General features: G+C 41.5%; 2 protein-coding genes across 5 annotated transcripts in view; both read right to left on the reverse strand.

Annotated features, from left to right (window-relative positions):
* RPE (ribulose-5-phosphate-3-epimerase) lies at positions 1–9,824 on the reverse strand. 4 transcript variants are annotated; one of them, XM_035138680.3, is made up of 6 exons: positions 9,649–9,824; positions 4,166–4,245; positions 3,157–3,296; positions 1,404–1,538; positions 1,114–1,200; positions 1–455 (listed from the first exon to the last, which is right to left on the reverse strand). In XM_035138680.3, coding segments are annotated over exons 1-6 (567 nt in total). In that variant the 5' UTR covers positions 9,651–9,824; the 3' UTR covers positions 1–332. The 4 variants fall into 4 exon arrangements, with proteins under 4 accessions (XP_034994571.2, XP_034994564.3, XP_034994590.2 ...); XM_035138673.3 differs by having other exon boundaries at positions 9,638–9,824; XM_035138699.3 differs by lacking the exon at positions 4,166–4,245.
* Positions 9,825–11,308: 1,484 nt separating this feature from the next.
* Positions 11,309–20,914, reverse strand: part of UNC80 (unc-80 subunit of NALCN channel complex) — a 131,610-nt gene continuing 122,004 nt past the window's right edge. Inside the window, exons 62-64 of the mRNA XM_088668750.1 lie at positions 19,627–19,738; positions 17,646–17,857; positions 11,309–16,834 (exon numbers count right to left, since the gene is read on the reverse strand). Coding sequence (XP_088524876.1) covers positions 16,565–16,834; positions 17,646–17,857; positions 19,627–19,738 — 594 coding nt within the window. The 3' untranslated portion in view covers positions 11,309–16,564. The remainder of the gene's footprint in view (positions 16,835–17,645; positions 17,858–19,626; positions 19,739–20,914) is intronic.

The raw sequence follows: 20,914 nt of genomic DNA on the forward strand, positions 1-20,914 counted from the left end.
TTTAAACTTTTCCATCTCAAGTGTTTATTTTCAAAACATTTAAGATGTTAAGGAATTAAAAATCTGTGTTGTATGTAGAACAAAATACATTTGTCTTAGATTGCAAGCTGATACATACAACCTTCAAGCAAGAGGCACCCTGATCTTGTAATGCACATTACAAAGGTGTTTTCTGAAATCAAAGGATAGCACTGGACCAATATACTTCCAAGCTGTCAATATGATATTCTCTGCAGCACAGTCCTGCAGTTTTCCTTTAGCAGCACCATAATTCCACAACATCCCACCCACAAATATACAAGAAAGCAGCCCTCCCAAGTCGCAACCTGATTTCATCGGTCAAGGGAGCGCTTTTGAGCAGCTTCACAACATACGTTCCTCAGGAGATTAATCACCGCTCTGGGATCATCACTCTTCATTATAGCACTCCCAGACACAATCATATTTGCTCCAGCCTGCAAAGAGGAAAAGGCCTGTTATATTTTAAGAGAAGAACTTACTGTATGTTTATATAACATGAGATGATGTAAAGGAAATACATTCTAGGGCTGTGCACTGACACTCATGACAATTTCGGCCTATTTGGAGGGACTTTGACATCAGACATGTCAGGTTCAGGTACCCTTGAATTGCAACAACTTGGACTGGATGGTTCAGAGTGAGCCATGGTTGTGGGACACCAAGCAGGAAGCAGGCAGGGTGGGAAAACCTTCCTGCCTGGCTGAAGGACCCCCATCACAACTGTAGAGCCCTAAAGGTAAAGGTAAAGGGACCCCTGACCATTAGGTCCAGTCGTGACCGACTCTGGGGTTGCGCGCTCATTCCGCATTATTGGCCGAGGGAGCCGGCGTATAACTTGTCAGATCTGCCATTCTAACTTTAAATTCTCCTTGCTGCTCATCAGTAGAGAAAGGGCCTTCAGTTTCTCAAACGTGCAAGAATATTCAACTATTCTGTTTCTGAAAGCTGCTAGACAAAATTGTTTTTTAAAAAATAAAATCCAGTTACTGCACTTTGTTTGCACAGTATGAGAATTGATAACATTTACTTTCTGGAACTGTTCTGCATAACCTCTACCCTAAATCTTAAGAGAGACTGCTTTTATTGTCTTACCTCTGCACATTTATGAATGGTATCTGGCCCTACACCACCATCCACTTCAATATCCAAGGAAGGAAACTGTGTTCTCAGCCAATGAACCTAGTTAACAGCACAGAAATAATATTATTACCAAGTCACAGGAGCTGTAATCTCTGGTCTCTCTCCATGTGTGCAAAAACTAGGCATCAATCCTTAGTATAACAGCACTCTACTATGAAAACATTCAAAACATTTTCCACAATCCTACTACCGGTATATTCACAGCTGCTGTACTCAAAATAATAAATGTCCAAATGATGTACCTTTGGCATCATATCTTCCATGAACTTCTGTCCACCAAATCCAGGTTCCACAGTCATAACTAAGGCCATGTCTATCTGATTGGCCCATGGTGCTAAATATTCTACTGTAGTTCCTGGCTTGATAGCCAAACCAACCTATGGAAACACAATAGATTATTATATATTAACCGAACCTACATCTTGGATTAGCAGTAAATCACTTTTACAAAAGAAAGCTATGACATGATTCCCACTAACTCAACAGTGAACATTTCCTACTGGGCAAAGAAAAGGGGCAAAGGAGATCAGTACCCAGTGTTGTCGTCATTAATTTATTTTTCTGCCATATCTGCATATTAATAAAAGTTGTCTAAGCTCTTCAAAACCTAATGTAAGCATTGATTTTACATTTCCAGTGATTAAATAGTATCTGGCAAGCTCTTACTAAAATATCAGATGCCTCTTTCCAGATACAGTGGTGCCTCGCAAGACGAATTTAATTCGTTCCACCGGTCAATTCGTTTTACGAAAAATTCGTCTTGTGAAGCACCGTTTCCCAAAGGAATGCATTAAAATTTAATTAATGTGTTCCTATGGGCTCCGGGGGACTGGCGGTGGCGCTTGCTTGGCTCTGGGAAACCAGGCGGCGGCAGCGCTGAGAGGGCCAATCCGGGCCAGCCTGAGGGCGAGCGCCGCATGCTTTCTCCCGCTGCCTCGGCGGCGCTAAGGCAGCCGATCCCGGGTCGGCCTGAGGGCGAGTGCGGCGCTGCTTGCTGGAGCTGCCGCCTCCTGTCTTCCCCTTGGCTCAGGGAAGACAGGCGGGGGCAGCCCCTGCACCGCCACACTTCGGCTCTGTTCCCCCTGGCAAGCCCCGGGAAATCAGCTGTAGCGCGGGAAGAAGGCAAAAGAAGCTTCCCGCGCTGAAAGCTGATCTTCCTTTGCCGCCTTCCTGCGCTACATTCTATGGCTGCATTTCGCAAGACGAAGTGGCGCCATAGAAAACCTTGTCTTGCAAGTCCCTCGCGCAATGCAAAACTCTTTCGTCTTGAGAGTTTTTCGTTGCACGAGGCATTCGTCTTGCAAGGTACCACTGTATACAATTCAGTTAAAACTGTACCACCATTACCACACAAAGATGATGAGAGCATTATAAAATTCTTGAACTGTATGGACATTTTAGGAGAAATGTGCTTGCTGTTTTCCAGGTGTAGACAGGCAGTTGCCCAATTGCACATGGCCTCAAGAAATTAGCTGCAGTCTACTATCTAAGGCAGGAGTTCCTAAATTGCGTGTTGCAAGAACTGAGCCTGCTACAAGAAAAACAGATAATTAAATGTCCTCACTAGCCAAAGTGTATAGCCATGGAAGTGTATAGCTCACTGCTCTGCCAAGCCTCCTTCCAAGCAGATTTGGCTGGGATCAGCTAGTTCTGCATCAAGCACTCTCTATATAAAAAACTGGAACTGGCTATCTTCTGGTGGTTGCCTGCAACGTATCTACATGAATGAATGATCTCAGCTTTGTCTCCTTCCAAATTAGAAGAAATGCCCCCAAACAGTGCCTCATATACATGCTCTCTTGAGAGCCTTTTTTTAAAGGTGCTGCAAAAAAAACCCAACCAAACACACTAAAAGGGGTTGGGTGTTTTTTGTTTAAGAGTAAAGTATGCTTACAGCTGTAATTCAGACAAAGTGCTTCATCTTTCAGTGGTTTAAGGAAACACTTAAAGTAGCCCTAGAAGCTGTTAAACTGTTTAGTACACCAAACTTCTCACCTTCATCCCATTTTCTCTTATGTCCTTAATGAGTGCCCCTGGATTGTTGGTAGCTTCTATGTGAAAGGTATATTGATTGGCACCTGCTACAGCCATAGGCTTCACCCACTGTTCTGGCTTAGCAACCATCATATGCATATCTAGAAAGAACCAAGTAGATCAAAAACATGAAAACAGCACATTTACTGAATTGCTACCTCAAGCATGCTCTCATAATTTATACAGCAAAACACTTGCACTTAAACTACCCAAATCTTGTTGGAAGCTGCAGTGTATGGCTAGGTATTAAGAGAGATGCCTTACTTTCTACAGGATGAATCTTTTAAAAGTGGAACATGTGTACTCTGTATCCACAGGGCCTCTTTTAAAGGACTCGCCCTATATAACCTCTTGGGAGTTGGAAGCAGCAGAAATCACACATGGTCCCTCCTCTCAAAATTTAGGCTTTTCAATGGCCAGCTCTCAGATTTGTTCAAAAGCCCAACAATGCAGGGGCAAAGAACAAGCATTCTTTAGATCATTATAGGCAGAGAGCATTTTGTGCAGGGTTCCATTCCTGGCATATCTGTGAAGTGAATATAAGCATGCCCCACCAGATCCAAAACACTGTGATAGCACATCAATTGGACGTGCCTAAAATGGTTGCTACCTGTATATATAGGCCAAGAGTACTTTTTAAAATGTGTGTTGCAGAATATGATAGTTGATGCCAGTGTTTAATGTTCTGTCTCAAAGCAATTGCTAAATGCACTGATTCTACAAATCTCATCATATTTGCTGGCTGTTTTCATTTCAAAATATCACAGAATCATTAGCAGGAAAATTATTATCAAATTACAAAAAAAAATGTAATTCGTGGGAGACATGTTAGCTGAAGCCTTCTAGTACATGATAAAGCTTGCCAATGCTGGCTGCTAAGAAGGTAAAATGAAATTCCAGTTTTGCTTCTGAGAATCTTGAGGCAGATGACCTCCATTTACATTCAAACTTTTTTAAAAAATAAGCTTACCGAAGAAGGGCTGTTGACCCAGCTGCTTCCGAAGGCTCTCTACAACAGGGTGGCCAAAAGTGATGTTTGGTACAAAATGCCTACCCAATTGGGTGTGGGGGGGGGGGAGAGAATAAGATAGATAATTTATTTTAAGATTTTGAAAAAATAGTTCTATTTAGTTCTATACTACTATAAGTGTCAGTCAATTTTAGAATGGAAATTGCTTTTGGCTTTGATTTTATAGTGCTATCGAGAAATCTTAAAAGCCCCACAATTCAGTACAGGTGACTTGCAGCTCACATACATTTAACTTAAAAAATTGTCCAGTAGCACCTTAGAGACCAACTAAGTTTGTTCTGGATATAGATTTTCATGTGCATGCACACTTATTCAGATACCATGCATGCACATGAAAGCTTATACCCAGAACAAACTTAGTTGGTCTTTAGGTGCTACTGGACAATTTTTAATTTATTTTGACTGTGTCAGACCACCACAGCTATCTATCTGAATCTAGATACATTTAACTTGTGCGCATTCAGCTTTACATGCTGGGGGGGGGTAGATAAATAGAAAGGGGGCTGGATTTCAGCAAAAATGACTTTGGCAATCGCACCTGTCACACAACCCAGAATATTTTGACTATATTGCAATATATTTTGACTGTATTGCAATATTTGCTTCACACATGATCCCTGGAACATAACCTCTGTAAATTGAGCGTCTGTAATATGATTAGCAAAATGCCTGATGTGACAGTTGCAAGGAGCTCATCAGATGCAATGAATCTGCCCTTATATGCACTTGTTTATAATGTCTCTTTTTAATGCTGTTACTGAGATCCTAAGATAAGTCAACTTAAGGAGGTTTGCACAGGTAAAGGTTTCTGCCCTTTCCTCCCACTGCAGACACCTGTACTCCTGCAAAGCATCTTTGGAGGGTTGTTGTGTCCCCTGAACAATGGAGGATGAGGTGTGGGTGCTGCTGAGATAAGTTAACCTGAGGAAGTTTACAGAAAAAAATGTTCCTTGTCACCTCTTCAGCTGACAGCCTAAATCCCACCTCACATTGTACAGGTAGATCTCACTGGCATCCCAGAAAGGCCTTTCAAGTTGCAGGTTACTGCAGGAGGGAGGAAAATGTGACTTTGCTTCTGTGAACTTCCTTAAGCTGATATATGTTAGGATTCAGGCCTATGGCTGCAGTTTAACACACTATAAGGCTGCCTCATATCCCACTTGAGGGATTTATACAGCCCATCTAGAGAATTGCAGACTACATACACACAAACAAACACACCTCTCAAACTTCAATAGGGCTTGCATATTTGTCTGCACCCTGAAGCATGTTTATACAATAAAAGAACAGAACCAGGACAGTATTGTTTCTTTTAGCGTGCGCACACACCACCCTGTTGCTGGTTATTTGAAGAGGGTTACACTATAGCCCTGGTCTACCTCCCGCAGACAACCCCACAGGGATGCCCCACCCATGAGGAAAAGTGAGTCAATGGCCTCAAGGTCCCCGTGTTGATATTTCTCCCCACACCCTTGTTTCTGATGCAGATCTTCCTTGGCCCCTTCTTCCTTGGTGTGGAGTGCCATTTTGGGATCTACCTTGGGTGCCAACATGCTTTGGGCTAGCCATTCAGCAAGTGAAAAAGTGTTCTACATATATACCGTTTTATGAACATAGGTTATTCTATATACTGGGAACCCTACACAACCCAGTCATATGTAGTCCCTCTCTCATTTTCCACTGGACCTACAGATATTAGAGGAGACTAGGAGCATGATCCTGCTCAACCGTGCACTGAAGGGACAGATAAAAGCGAAAACAGAATGCATGACTCTTGCACTGCATTTTCAGACAAAATTATGTTTTAGAATACTGTACACCTAGCCATGTACAAAGAACAAAACTTGTTGCTTTGCTCCAGATACACGCATGAAGAAATGCATCTGCTGAAACAGGTTCCTTGCCAATAAAACTTGCACAAATTTAGATGTTGCTGCTAGAGGAAACCACAATGTACTTGTACATTCTGAAATAGTTTCTTTAAAAGCAACAGAGGAGAACATGCACAGTGCCTGCAAATTGTCAACCAAGCTGTAACGGAAAATACAATCTCTTCCTTCACTCCAATATAGGTACACCAAACTTTACTCAGTAAAGTACTGTATTGTGGACTGTATGATGGGTAATTAAATTTGCCTTTTACTGGAATGGCAATTCAAAACATTGCTGAAGTGCAAAAGACAACTGATGTGCCAATGTATATATATTTGCCGAGAAGTAGCATTAAGCAGAGTACAAGAAAATATTTCTAGTCACAAGATGCCACTCTACCTATGAGATGCCCAGTTATGCCATTCCAATAAAGTGTATTGGATAGTAAGAAAATGTATTATGCTCACATGCTGTATTCAATTTTAGTTCTACAGCTAGCATATAAAGGTAAAGGCGCCCCTGACCATCAGGTCCCCCGTGTCCAACTATGGGGTTGCGCCACTCATCTCGCTCTATAGGCCGAGGGAGCCGGCGTTTGTCCGCAGAGAGCTTCCGGGTCATGTGGCCAGCATGACAAAGCTGCTTCTGGCGAACCAGAGCAGCGCACGGAAACGCCGTTTACCTTCCCGCCGGAGAGGTCCCTATTTATCTACTTGCACTTTGATGTGCTTTCGAACTGCTAGGTGGGCAGGAGCTGGGACCGAGCAACGGGAGCTCACCCCGTCGCAGGGATTCAAACCGCCGACCTTCTGATCAGCAAGCCCTAGATTCTGTGGTTTAACCCACAGCGCCACCTGGGTCCCTAATACAGCTAGTATAGTACTACACTTGGGCAAAAAAAATGAAAGGCAGAAATACAGGATGGGAGACACCTGGCTTGAGAGCAGTACATGTGAAAAGGATCTAGGAGTCTTGGTAGACCACAAACTTGACATGAGTCAACAGTGTGATGCAGCAGCTAAAAAAGCCAATGCAATTCTGGGCTGCATCAATAGGAAAATAGCATCTAGATCAGGCATCCCCAAACTGCAGCCCTCCAGATGTTTTGGCCTACAACTCCCATGATCCCTAGCTAACAGGACCAGTGTTTGGGGAAGATGGGAATTGTAGTCCAAATATAATAATAATAATATAATAATTTATTATTTATACCCCGCCCATCTGGCCAGGTTCCCCCAGCCACTCTGGGCGGCTTCCAACAAAATATTAAAATACAGAAATCCATCAAACATTAAAAGCTTCCCTAAACAGGGCCGAAGTTTGGGGATGCCTGGAGGGCCGAAGTTTGGGGATGCCTGATCTAGATCAAGGGAAGTAATAGTACCACTGTATTCTGCTCTGGTCCTACCTCACCTGGAGTACTGTGTCCAGTCATGAGCACCACAGTTCTAGAAGGATACTGACAAGCTGGAACGTGTCCAGAAGAGGGCAACCAAAATGGTCAAAGGCCTGGAAACGATGCCTTATGAGGAACGGCTTAGGGAGCTGGGTATGTTTAGCCTGGAGAAGAGAAGGTTAAGGGGTGATATGATAGCCATGTTCAAATATATAAAAGGATGTCATATAGAGGAGAGAGAAAGGTTGTTTTCTGCTGCTCCAGAGAAGCGGACACACAGCAATGGATTCAAACTACAAGAAAGAAGATTCCACCTAAACATTAGGAAGAATTCCCTGACAGTAAGAGCTGTTCGGCAGTGGAATTTGCTACCAAGGAGTGTGGTGGAGTCTCCTTCTTTGGAGGTCTTTAAGCAGAGGCTTGACAGGCATATGTCAAGAATGCTTTGATGGTGTTTCGTGCTTGGCAGGGGGTTGGACTGGATGGCCCTTGTGGTGTCTTCCAACTCTATGATTCTATAATTTTAAAGGAAAAAGCTACACAAGTCACCACTTTTTTTGACACAACTAACATAACCAAGAATGTTCCCAGTCCTGCAAGGAAGAAGGGAAGGAGCAAATATGTATATGGTGCTTCCACACAACAGTTTATTTATTTGGTACATGCATGCAGATTTTATGCAGCATTAACACAACAGTTTCATCAAAATGCTATCCTATACGAATTTTTCATTTAATGTGGATTAACTATTTCCGCAAAAAATCAAAGAACTTTATTTGAAGCCCTATGGAAACGGCAAATCCAAATTAATCAGGAATTAATGTAAAATTACATTTTGGGATTGTTTGAACACTGGACACAACTTACATGCATGACCAGCACCAAGTCCACAATAAACTGTAGAAGCACCCAAAGACAAAAGTGGTTTTCTGGAAACAGCCACTGTGACACCTGCTGTTACGTGCTGGAAATAAGTTTTTTTTCCTGTGGGGCTGCCTTTAAACAGCAAGTTAACTCAGCTGAATGTCCCCCCTCCCCACCACCACACACACTGCCTACAGCAAACAAAACTCTTACAGCATCAAAGACTAAACATAGGTATTGCAGCATGAGCTTTTGTGGCATAATCGTGAACTGGAGTCTATTTGGTACAATATCCTGCAGTTGTGCAAGAAAGTAGCCTATTTGCATTTAGGTGTGTTTCTTCATGGGGGACGTTTTCAGGTCACAGGGTCCACGATAACCTATGCCACAATAAATCTTGCTTGTGTCTAACCTGCCACAAGATTTCAGACAAGACTTGCTCCATTTCACCAAACCCAACAAGCGCCCACTGGGGGAGACAGATTTGATAGTTTCACAACATTAATAGATTAGGTTGATAAAATCAGATTAATAGATTGGAATGGATTCATAGATAAATATGACAGATTATTAGATTTTTATTTGTTTCAATCTAATCCAATCCATCTAATCTTTCTACCTATCCATCTAATCTGATTCTGTTTATCTATCTGGTATTTAATAGAATCAACCGATTTGATATCTAATCTAGCTATCTAGCCTATCTATCTAATGTCAATCAATCCACCTGTTCATCTACTCTACTCAATTTAATACAAAGTCCAGTAGCACCTTAGAGACCAACTAAATTGTTCTGGGTACATATAAACTTTCATATCTGAAGAAGTGTGCATACACACGAAAGCTTATACATACCCACGAAAGCTTATACACACGAAAGCTTATTTCGACTGCGTCAGACCAACACAGCTACCTACCTGAATCTGGATTAGATTGAATGGAGTAGAAGATTATGAGGCAGATTGACTACATTAGATTTGATAGACTGGAATGCGCATACTCTCTTAATAGATACTGTATGTCTTAACCAACCAATAAAAAAATTAGATATACATTACTGTCGCGGGGGAGGGGAGTGTGAAGTGTCACCAGAGACCCAAGGGGCGCTCCGTATTTTAACCGGAAGCGCGGGCTGCGCGCGACGGCCGTATTTCATCTCTATGGTTTTTGAGACCTCTTTCGGACGTGACTAACGCGACGAAGGGCGACCACGGTGCCTCCGCCCCCCCCCCACCGGCGGCCTCCCTTTCTCCCTGCCCTGCCCAGCGCGGTGGAGTTACCCGTCCATTACATCCAGGTGCAGGTAGTCCGCTCCACAGTCCACCATCCGGCTGCACTCGGAGCCCAGGGCCGCCAGGTCGCTGTTGAGGATGGACGGGCCTACCCGGCAGCCGGACGCCATGACTGACTTGGACAGGAGAGCCTCGTCGCGAGGCGGCCGCCCGCTTCCGCCCTCTCTCCTTGCCTGGCCGGAAACGGCTGCGTCGGGCGGAAGCGAGGCCTGCATCACGTGAAGCGCGCGCCTGATGGGAAATGTAGTCCGCAAGCCCCGCATCTGCTTTTGGGTTAGCGTCGCTTGCGCCTCATCAGCTCCGGAAACCTCCCATCAAATCACGTCTACTATTCTTTCCTCCGCTCATCTTTCCCTCAGCTCTGCAGACGGGTTGGAAATACGCATCCAAAAAGGCCCCGCGCGCGCTAAGTGGAGCGAGGCAGAAGAGGGAGTCCTGCTAATAGATAACCGATAAAGGACGAAATGTTTATTAAGGACAAGACAATCAATGAATCAAAATAAAAAAAATCATTCCAGGAGATCAGTAAAACTCGGCGGGGCTGGCTGCCGGTGCTCTTGGTTGGCCTCTGAAGAACTGCGAGCGTCGAAGCCAACCAACCAACCACTCAGCGCCCGCCTTTCAGTCACCTCATGGTGGGCGGAATTCTATTGGCTGGCTTGGAGGGGGAGGGCGACCAGCCAACCGCATGCGAGCGCGCAATCGTCCCCTTCCAATCGAATAACCTCAGTTTGGTAGGTTGGGTCCTAATTCGCTGTCGTGGAAGATAGCGCTACCTGAAGTGCGGCGTTTGGGCAATGGCTTTCTCCTTCAAAGTGTAGGGAACAGCTTAGCTGCGCTCAGTGGGGTTTACTGTCACTACATACTATTTGTTAATTTTGTAATGCCGCCCACCACCTCAAGATCAGTGGGTGAAACACAAACTACACAATAAAACAAAAGAATAAAAGCTCATATGCCCCCAACCCGCACATTTAAAAGGCCATGGAATGTTAATCAAAGGCCTGCTTTTGGAGAAATATTTTTGCCTTCATGGAGGTGGAAGGTGAACCTCTCTGAGGAGAGCATTCCCCAAATGGAAAGCCACCGGAGAAAAGGCCCTTTCTCGTGTCGCCAATCTCTGGACCTCATGGAAGGAGCACAGGAAGAAGGGCCTTAATCTGAAATGGGGATCACTGCCCCCTGGGCACAGCCAATGAGATGGGGTGAAGCAGCAAGTGGCAGCACCCCACTGTTTCTACTGGAATGACCTCCTGCCTCATGCTCCTGCAACATGGGGGCTTCCAGCAGTGGCAGAAGTGGTGGAGAGAACACAGGGGTCGGGGGTTGCAAGGGAGACATATTTCTGCCCCTGCCTGCCTTGTAAACACCAATGTCTGCTCCATGTCATGCCACCCAAGTGGCTTCAATCTGATGTTTTCATAGAATCGTAGAGTTGAGATGGACCCCAAGGATCATCTAGTCCAACTCCCTGCAAGGCAAGAATCGCAACTAAAGTATCCATGACGGATGGCCATCCAACCTCCGCTTAAAAACTTCCAAGGAAGGCGAGTGAGTCTGTTCCACTGTTGAACAGCTCTTGCTGTCAAAAATTCCTGATGTTTAGTTGGAATCTTTCTTGTCCTTTGAAGCCATTAGTTTGGGTCCTCGTTTCTGGCCTAAGGGGGGGGGGAATAATTTTTACAGATTATCCTTGTTTGCTTTGCCAGATATATATGCTTCTTACCGACTGTAGCACCCCAAGCAGCAGACATTGGGGGAGGGGGAAAGACTCGGAATTGGCTTGTTTATCCCTAATATAAAGACTCAATCCCTGTCTGACCTCCCAGTAAATGAGACTAGATTATTGTTACAGGTAAATCCTGTAAATTCCAAGCTTGTTCAATTGAGCAATGTTACAAGTGCTGTGCGAGTTACTCCACTCACCCATTTATCTTACTAGTAGCACACTGGCACAGGCCACAGCACACTAACTGGGCACACGAAGTTGTTGACACATGGCCAGCGGCATATATTTTTTCCTGGATTATTTCCCCATCTGTTTGTTAAAGTCTAATTTCATATATCTGAACTGGAAGATGTACAACTGCACAAAGTCAAATGCAGCCTGTCAGCCAGGTGTGCTTGTTCACTGTAGGGTCAACAAACTTGGCTTTGTGCCTTCCTGGGATCATAAAAATGGAGAGTGCAGGGGAAAGGCGTATCAAGCATATAGCAGATCACAGTATGTTTGGTGTAATGCATCATAAATTGTGAAGGTCTGCATAGTCATTTATACTGAAATAGAATACAGGCAATAACTCCCTCCAAAAATTATTCACAAAATAATTTCATAACCATGGCAACATTTCACTTGCTAGATCATAAGTTGTATAGACCTGCCATAGTTGCTAATGAAACCAATTAGTTGCCATAGTTGCTAATGGAATTATTATACTTACTTTTATAGACCACCTTTTTCTTCTAAAGAGCTCAAGGTCATGGTTCTCTTCCTCCCCATTTCATCCACACAACAACCTTGTGATGTAGGGTTAGGCTAAGATGGTGACTGGCCCAAGGTCACCCAGTGAACTTCATGGGTGAATGGGGATTGGCACCCTGGTCACCCAGGTCATAGTCCAACACTCTGTAATTGTTACACCACATCGGCTCCGTCAACAAATGGTATGAATATTGCAAACATCAACTCTGAAAAAAAATACCATTATGAACAGAAATTTCTTCAAACAAAAATATTTGTAGAGAACTTTTATTATTTATTCATATTCAAACATTAGACTACTGTAATCTTTCATAAACATAATTCAGACATCTTTATATTTTATCCTTCATCTTTGGTCATTTGGCACACATTGCAGATCTAGAACATTTCAGCTCTGTATCCTTACATCCCATAGTTTTAAATGATTCTATCTTCTCAGTGGGCTTCATTTTTCTGGTTAACATTGAAAATTCATATTAACTGGGTACAAATTCCTAATTTCATGGTTGGCTTCATGGTGTGTACAAACAAATATTTTAATAAAAGTATCTGAATTTCAAATATTCTCCCCCAATATCTAACAAGGCAAGATAGCCCTTCCTTCACTTCCCATATGTAACATTTGTCAATAAGGTAACATTCTCCTGACTGCCCTGAGATCATTTACTAACAGTATAATCTGGTGTTATTAATAGGAGTCGACTTTCCTTTCCCTTTATATTTTTACATACAGTGGTACCTCGGTTTATGAACACAATTGGTTCCGGAAGTCTGTTCATAAACTGAAGCGTTCATAAACTGAAGCAAACTTTCCCATTGAAAGTAATGGAAAGTGGATTAATCCGTTCCAGACAGTCCGTGGAGTACTTAAACTGAAGCGTTCATAAACTGAAGCGAACTTTCCCATTGAAAGTAATGGAAAGTGGATTAATCCGTTCCAGACGGGTCCGCGGAGAACTTAAACTGAAGCGTTCATAAACTGAAGCATGGGTGTAATTGGTTCCGGAAGTCTGTTCATAAACTGAAGCGTTCATAAACTGAAGCGAACTTTTCCATTGAAAGTAATGGAAAATGAATTAATCCGTTCCAGATGGGTCAGCGGCGTTCATAAACTGAAAATTCATAAACCGAGGTGTTCATAAACCGAGGTTCCACTGTACTGGGTATCTCTTTGGCAATGCAAGTGTCAAAATACATTGTATTAAAGCTTAACTATTTTTAATTAATATTTACAGGGAATGCCCTGTTTTAAAAATTTGGAGGGAAACGGCTTACTTGTTCTTATAACACTAGTGGAATTCTGATTTTTTTTATGCCAATTCTTTCTTTGCTAAAATATACTGGCAAAATTCTCTAGAAATTAAAACCATTTCAAGTCTCAACAGCTTTTTCTTTAAAATCTTGCAGCAGCATTCTTAAAAAATACATCCCTTGACATTTTTATACATTTAGATGTACACATAAACACACATACAAATATTTTTGACATTCAGCACAGCTACAATCACATGTAGAAAAGACAATTGTAAAACAATAATCATACTGAATATTTCCAATACAGTAATGCTCCCTTTCTATTAAACTGGACTGGGACTGGGCACTGCTTGAAAAGCTATGAGGAGGCACATGTTGAAGAGGAAATTTACAGTAAACTTCATGGCTGTAATCTCATAACTTGGTATCACAGTCTTTTAGAAAGGGGGGACTTTGTGATTTGTAACAATATCAATGACAGCAAGTTAATGTAAAAATTTGAAACAACCAAACCTTACTGAACACTGACAAACAGTTGTTTTTTTACAACACAGATAATTTTTTGAACATTACGTACACATAAGGCCTCTAACACTAAGTAAGCAGCATAGTTTTTCTTCACAGCAGAATATACTTGTCACTTATCAATATACTGGAAAAAGCACAACTTCTGTTAAGAGCACATCTGTATGCACCTGTAGTCAGTACAGTGTGCCTAATATGAAATAGAAATACACTAGAAAAACAGGCGTGCTCAGGATTTCAATAAATTGCTTAAGCAGCAACCTTGCTGAACCACAAGATTGATGTTATTTTAAAGTAACTAATGTAATTTTAAAATTGCAACTTAAAAAAGAAAGAAATGAAAACAAGAACACCACAATAGGGATATTTATGAGTTTTCATTATGGCTTGCTAAAATGTATTCAATACCGTACAACTGGTAATGATGAAGATACTAAGTTTTATGAGAACTGGCTTTCATATAGTGAATCACAGTATTTTCTATTCTTAAAACTATGATCAGGTGAAATACTTATCACACATACAGATAAATAGTCTCTTTACCTAAATTAATATGTGATTACTGAAAACATTTCCCTAAAAATCTTTGTAAAATACAGGTATATGCTTGTTGCCTGCATTGTCATTTCCATACTGTAGTCACACAATGTGCACTAATAAATCTAAATGAATAAATTTAACCATAAAGAAATCCTCAGTGGACCAGAAATTATAGGTTTGCTGTATCAATTAAAAAAATTTAAATTAAAATATTTCATTTTTAGTTCAGAAAATGTTTTCCACACATGGGATGGAATCTAACAAAGTGTGAGGGACTTTCCTCCCCTCCCCTCTGCAGACCCTTGTTCACCAAAAATCCAGAGTAGATTGATTCATGGGGAAGGAGAGGAATGAGGAGTCCCAACACATAAGCAGGAGTCATTTGTGCAAAGCCACACATGATTTCCAAAGGAAAAGCAAATCCAGCATACAGTACTTCTACTGCAGGGCAGACGGTACCGCTGCTCTGATGCTGCAACAAGAAAAAGTAGCAGAACCTATTTCACAGGGCAGGGCTATCTCTATTCAGAATGAAGTCCTATTGAATTGAGTGCTGCTTACTCCCAAATAAGTTGGGGTAGGATTGCAGCCTCAGCCTGCTAAAAGGTCCATACACTTTGCTATATGTTTTTACATTATAGTTCTTATAATGCATGTAGAATAAAACAACTCTGTTGACCACGATCGTGCTCTTAAAAACATGTTCCCTGACTAGAAGGGATACGAGCTGGGCTGCTTCCTGAACTTTCCCATTCAAATCTCATTGAATCCAATGAGGAAGCCACCCTATGAATACCGGTAAATCAAATTATCACTTTAATTAATAACATGTAAAAAGTGACACATAAATTCTCTGTGAAAAAAGGCTTGGTACAGAGGATTGATTTGGTTTAAAGTGACAGGAGTGATGCAACGCTTTTTTCCTGCATAGTTTCAGAAACCATTCCCAGCTATTTATGAAATATATATAGTTTAAGCTTAAGCCTTCTGGAGCAAGGTATTTTGGTAACCATACATATGGCTGGCACAATAAATCCATGTTAGAAACCTGTAAACAAATTAATTTACATCAACTTAATGACATCAGAAAGTGTTATTCCCCTATACTTTAAAATTAATGCTTACATTCATTCATTCATTGAGTCTAGATTGCAAATCATCCATGATTGTAGGTGAATAAGCTTCAAAGAGAGGTATAATTCAATACATTTCACACTGAGAATCACAGATACCTGCAGATTCATATAAGTGTATGTGAAAATAAATCTTCATATCACACACTCCCAGTGTGCAAAAATACTTGTTACATACACATCAACTCCTGGGTTTTTATGTAGATTATATTAATGGAAATATAGATGCAACTATAAATATAGCAGAAATATCCACACACTTTCCTGTTGTTTTTATATTCAGGTTGTTTAAACATTCAAAGCAGGATATTTAGTATAATTTACAGAACACTTGCTACAGTGTTTCACAACTCTGTACAGCAGTATTATTTTTTTTCCATTCCTTATTGTCCACATTTAGTTTTCAAGAGAGGGAAAACAGTTTATATTTCAGATACTGTAAGTGTAAACAAGGAACAGAGTTCACCCAAAATATTCCTCTGAACTTTGTTTGGTGGTTAATATTCTGATGCTAACTGGTATTAATAATACCATAATAAAGCATTCTGCAGTTCTATCGCTAGTAATGTCTCTGATGAGTATACTGTGTGTCTATATATATGTATATATATTTTTCTCTATCTTCTGAAATTATAAAAATAAACTTTAGATTTAGATTACTATATTAAGGTGGATAACCTTCAAAAAGATAGTTTTCTATTTCTGCCTGGCATTTTTTAATGTAACTTAAGAGAAGCTAAAGAGTGCAAAAGATGTTGTGAATCAGTTCTGTGCCTAGGAAGATTCCAGTGTTAATCTATTCCAACTAGATCTGTCCAAAGCTGCAGCTTATTATCTAAAATATATCGACCCAACTTTACCAATAGGATACTAGATGTGTTCCACATGTTGATAAAGTGCTCCTTTACATACTTATAGAGGAATAGGAAGACCAGAGGAAGATCCTTCATTCCTCTAGTGTACTACCATCTGCTTCCCAAGTCAAACATGAGACTCATCCAGGTCAATATCAGTCTGTCCCACCTCAACCTGCGTGTAGCTGAACTGGCTGGAAAGTAGGGGATTCTCTGTCCCATTGTCCTCACTAATGTGAAGGACAGTGTCTTCATGCTGCAGTAAGCTGGTGGTTTCAAGGCCTGCAAAATCCTCAGTGTCAGAAAGTTCTGTGGGTGGAGGGGTACTGTGAGCTTGTGCTGGCTTTTGCTCCACATTCTCTTCCTTTTTTTTATCCTCAGCAGAAGCTGTCACATTCTGAAATGAAGAAAGGTTATTGCAGATAAACATTACCCTGCAACTATCCTTAAAACAGTCAAATTCTAAGAGACAATAGCTGCAACACCCAGCTGCCCTTGTGGGTGGCAAGGCTGCACATGCACATGTTTTAGAAATACAGGAAACTGGGGAATTAACAATTGATAGGTTCCCATGCATTACTGTAACTAGAATAATAATAATATGTATATTTATGGAAATATATTCAAATATGTGCACAAAGAGAGGAAAGCCATAAAGCAACAGAAGGAATATAGGACTATCTTAAGATACAAGGAGAAAATAAATGGCAAACATGTATGCAGAGTAGGGGTGGGCAAATATGTCAATCTCAGTTTCTCCCTGTTTATAATTTTTCCAGTATGATGTTCAATTCCCCACATTTCTATATCAGTTTGCATTTTTTTAAAGTCCTCATGAAAATTTGCCAGCATCTTTGTGCCAATTTCTCCTCCTATATGCAATTTTGCCTAATATAAACATTTTTGCAAAGCAGTTTCCCCTAACCTAATGCATTTGTGTAATGTCCACTCACATATATGCATTTATATGCACACTTTGCCATTGTAAATGCATTTTTGTACAAATATACATTATTTGGCTGGAGAATTGAATTGCAAGTGTGGATTTCAAAGGATAGCTGTGTTTCAGTTTGCATAGCATTTCAGAAAATGTAAATTTGGTAAGTAAGCCTTTAAATGCAAATTGAATCAAATTTTCCACCATCCCTAAGAGGAACAGAAGAATAAACTGTGACAAGCAAGCAAACACACTTTTTCCAGTAGTTTACCTGGCTAGAGGAGACTTGACTATGGAGATCTGCCACAATAACAGCAGGTGAGGAAGGCAGAGTGGATCTATTTGTAGCTTCCTGCTTGCTACCATCTGAAGGGCTGCTCTTTTTGCTGCTTTGCTGCTGGGCTGCAATTGGTGCTGGATCCGGCTTTGATGTCGATGCCTCGGATTTAGCTTCAGTGAAGGTTACAGATCGTTTTTGATCAACTGCAGAATTAGACCATAAGCAGCAGTGGGTGTACCACCACATGCATTTGAAACTAAATTCTGGAACCATTTTATGGCCTGAATGCCTACCTTCTGCCTAGGGATGGATGAATCTATACCAGTCTGACCTGTCCTGGCTCCATAAATGGATGTCTTAAAATATATCCCACCTGTTCCAGATCAGATTTTTTAAAGGATATTTCCAGGGAAATCCTTTTAAAAAACCCTGAATAAACACACTCACGAAAAGACACATGAAAATGAGGAGTGCTTACAAGGTGAACTGAAGGCTTATTCTCCAGGTGGTGCAACAGGAGATAGATAGATAGATAGATAGATAGATAGATAGATATAGAGATATCTATATATTTATATATCTCTATCTCTGGCTATCTATCTATCTATCTATCTATCTATCTATCTATCTATCTATCTATCTATCTGTACAGTGCCTTTAAGGAAACGATGTGCAGTTGCTTCTTGCACCATTAAAAAAGTGTTTTGACTTGGTACAGCAGAGGTGCTGCACTTTGAAGCTGGTCAACGCAACTTTAGTGTTAAGAAAAGAGAGAGAGCAATCCCTCATTTCACCTCAATGCAATGGTTAAACTGGCCATTGGAAAAGTTCATCGATCTGCAGACTAAACCACAATTCTGAGACTTGTCCTATGGAATGAATGAGGTGGTGTTCACACCCAAATTTAGCCTGAATTGAAATCCTCTGACATGCCTATTTCCAGCCCCTTATTTTCAATCAGTAAATCAATCAATTTATTTTTATGTCATCTTTTCATGGAACAGGCCAAGGTGGCTCACAACAAATCAAAATAAAATAATACATAATTTGATAATTAGTACAGTAGCACACAGGAAAACATCATCATGCTTTGTTCCTGCTCCAGAATGAAAATCCCCAATATAGATTAAAAAAACAATAAATACCGAAGGAAACAATAAATTAGCATCCGTATCCTAAACAAGTTTATTGCAAGTAATTATAGAATCAATGTTAATGGAGATAACTTTCACGATAGGAGGAGGAACTTGCGTTACAACTGACCCCAGATAAATTGCAGAGAATTTCCCTGCCTTTCCTTCAAAGCGTATCACCAAACCGCAACATGAATGGAGAGAAATAGTTGGCCCACGCTGCCCACCTTTAGATGGGTGGAGTCCACCTTTAGATGGGTGTGGTGGAGTCTCCCTCTTTGGAGGTCTTTAAGCAGAGGCTTGACAGGCATATGTCAAGAATGCTTTGATGGTGTTTCCTGCTTGGCAGGGGGTTGGACTGGATGGCCCTTGTGGTCTCTTCCAACTCTATGATTCTATGATTCTAGATAGCAGTTTGGATTTCTGGACCTACAGCAGCAATGACATTCCATCTCCGCAATGAGCACAGCAAACAATATCCCATCTTTTATAAGACATGATCTTGTGTTGAATCATATTCTTAAGCTCCACATTTACTCCACACAGGCACACAAGTGGTTGTGTACCTGGATCACTTTCTGATACAGGTGGAAAGACCATTTTATTTCTGAGAGGAAGTAGGTAGTAGTTTGGGGTGAGCACATAGCATTGCACGTGGGAGAGGCTAAAAATTTGCTCTTGAGGGTTGGAGGACTCTTCAGCAGATTTTACGGGTGCGCAGCGGGCAGTGAGGAAGGTAGCACCCTGTTACATGTGCAGAAGTTCACTAGCTCAACACTGCTTTCCTCACCAGGAGCTTTAAAAAATGAAACCACAGCACTGGAAAAATGTTTCCTTACCAGTTGGTTTTGCTTTGGGCTGTATGCTTCTACGTGTGGTAGAAAGTCGTGCACCGTGACGGCTGCGAGGTTCCGTCTGTGTTTTCTGACGTGATAAAAGAGGCCTTCTTAGCTGGAAAGCATTGAAGGAACAAAGTTAGAAATATAATAATAATAATAAATAATAATAATAATAATAATAATAATAATAATAATTTTATACCCTGCCCTTCCCAGTCAAGACCGGGCTCAGGGCGGCTAACAACAAAAATATCAAAACAAGCATAAGAGAAACAATTCAATTAAAATACAGATTAAATACAATGTTAAAATTCAATTTTAAAATGAGAATCTACAAGTGGAACCTCATTTAAATATCTGTAGGATAAAACCTTAGGGGAGGGTAACACCAGGGTCAGACTGATTCAGTCCAAAGGCTAAGAGGAACAGCTCTGTCTTGCAGGCCCTACGAAAAGATGACAACTCCCGCTGGGCCCTAGTCTCCTGAGAGAGAGCGTTCCACCAGGTCGGGGCTAGTACTGAGAAGGTCCTGGTCGAGGCCAGTCTAAGCACCTTGTGACTCGGGATCTCCAGTATGTTATTATTTGTGGACCTTAATGTCCTCTGCGAGGCGGTCCCGCAGGTACGAGGGTCCTAAGCCGCATAAGACTTTAAAGGTCAAAACCAGCACCTTAAACCTGACCCTGTACTCCACCGGGAGCCAGTGCAGCTGGTAAAGCACTGGATGAATGTGATCCCGCGGCGAGGACCCCATAAGAAGTCTCACCGCGACATTCTGCACCCGCTGGAGTTTCTGGGTCAGTTTCAAGAGCAGCCCCGCGTAGAGCGAGTTACAATAATCAAGCCTAGAGGTGACCATCGTATGGATCACTGTGGCCATGTGGTTCTGCAATACATCTCACTTGACAGTAAGCCTACAACATACATGGGAGTTATGTTCTGCGGAATGCGCCTAAAGAGCCTAAATCACATATCGTCAAAACCTTTTAGGTTCAATGGCAATTGTGATTGCCAAAGTCATTCCCCCTTTTATTTATTATTTATTTTTTGCCATGCACATGAAGCTGAATGCTCACAAGTTAAACGTGTATAAGATGCGGGCTTACTGTCTAGCCCTTTTTTTCCAGTAGATAGTGAGCGCTGCTGGGCGCACGGCCCTTTTTACGCGTCTGGCAACTTCTGTCTTTCACATGCAGATTCTTATACCCGGCGTAAAAGACGGCCCCTGACTCTAGACATGATTTTCCTGGGTTAAAAAGTACATTTATTTTGTTTTCACTATTTGATC

This window comes from Zootoca vivipara, chromosome 1 (genome assembly GCF_965207765.1).
Source record: "Zootoca vivipara chromosome 1, rZooViv2.hap1.1, whole genome shotgun sequence".
Taxonomy (NCBI): Eukaryota; Metazoa; Chordata; class Lepidosauria; order Squamata; family Lacertidae; genus Zootoca; species Zootoca vivipara.

Coding starts and splice junctions, on each gene's coding strand:
- RPE (XM_035138673.3), bottom strand. CDS start 9,759: ATGGCGTCCGGCTGCCGGGTAGGCCCGTCCATCCTCAACAGCGACCTG. Junction 1,539..3,156: donor TAAGAGAAAATGGGATGAAG/GTGAGAAGTTTG, acceptor GTGTTTCCATAG/GTTGGTTTGGCTATCAAGCC. Junction 456..1,113: donor CCATTCATAAATGTGCAGAG/GTAAGACAATAA, acceptor TCCTCTTTGCAG/GCTGGAGCAAATATGATTGT.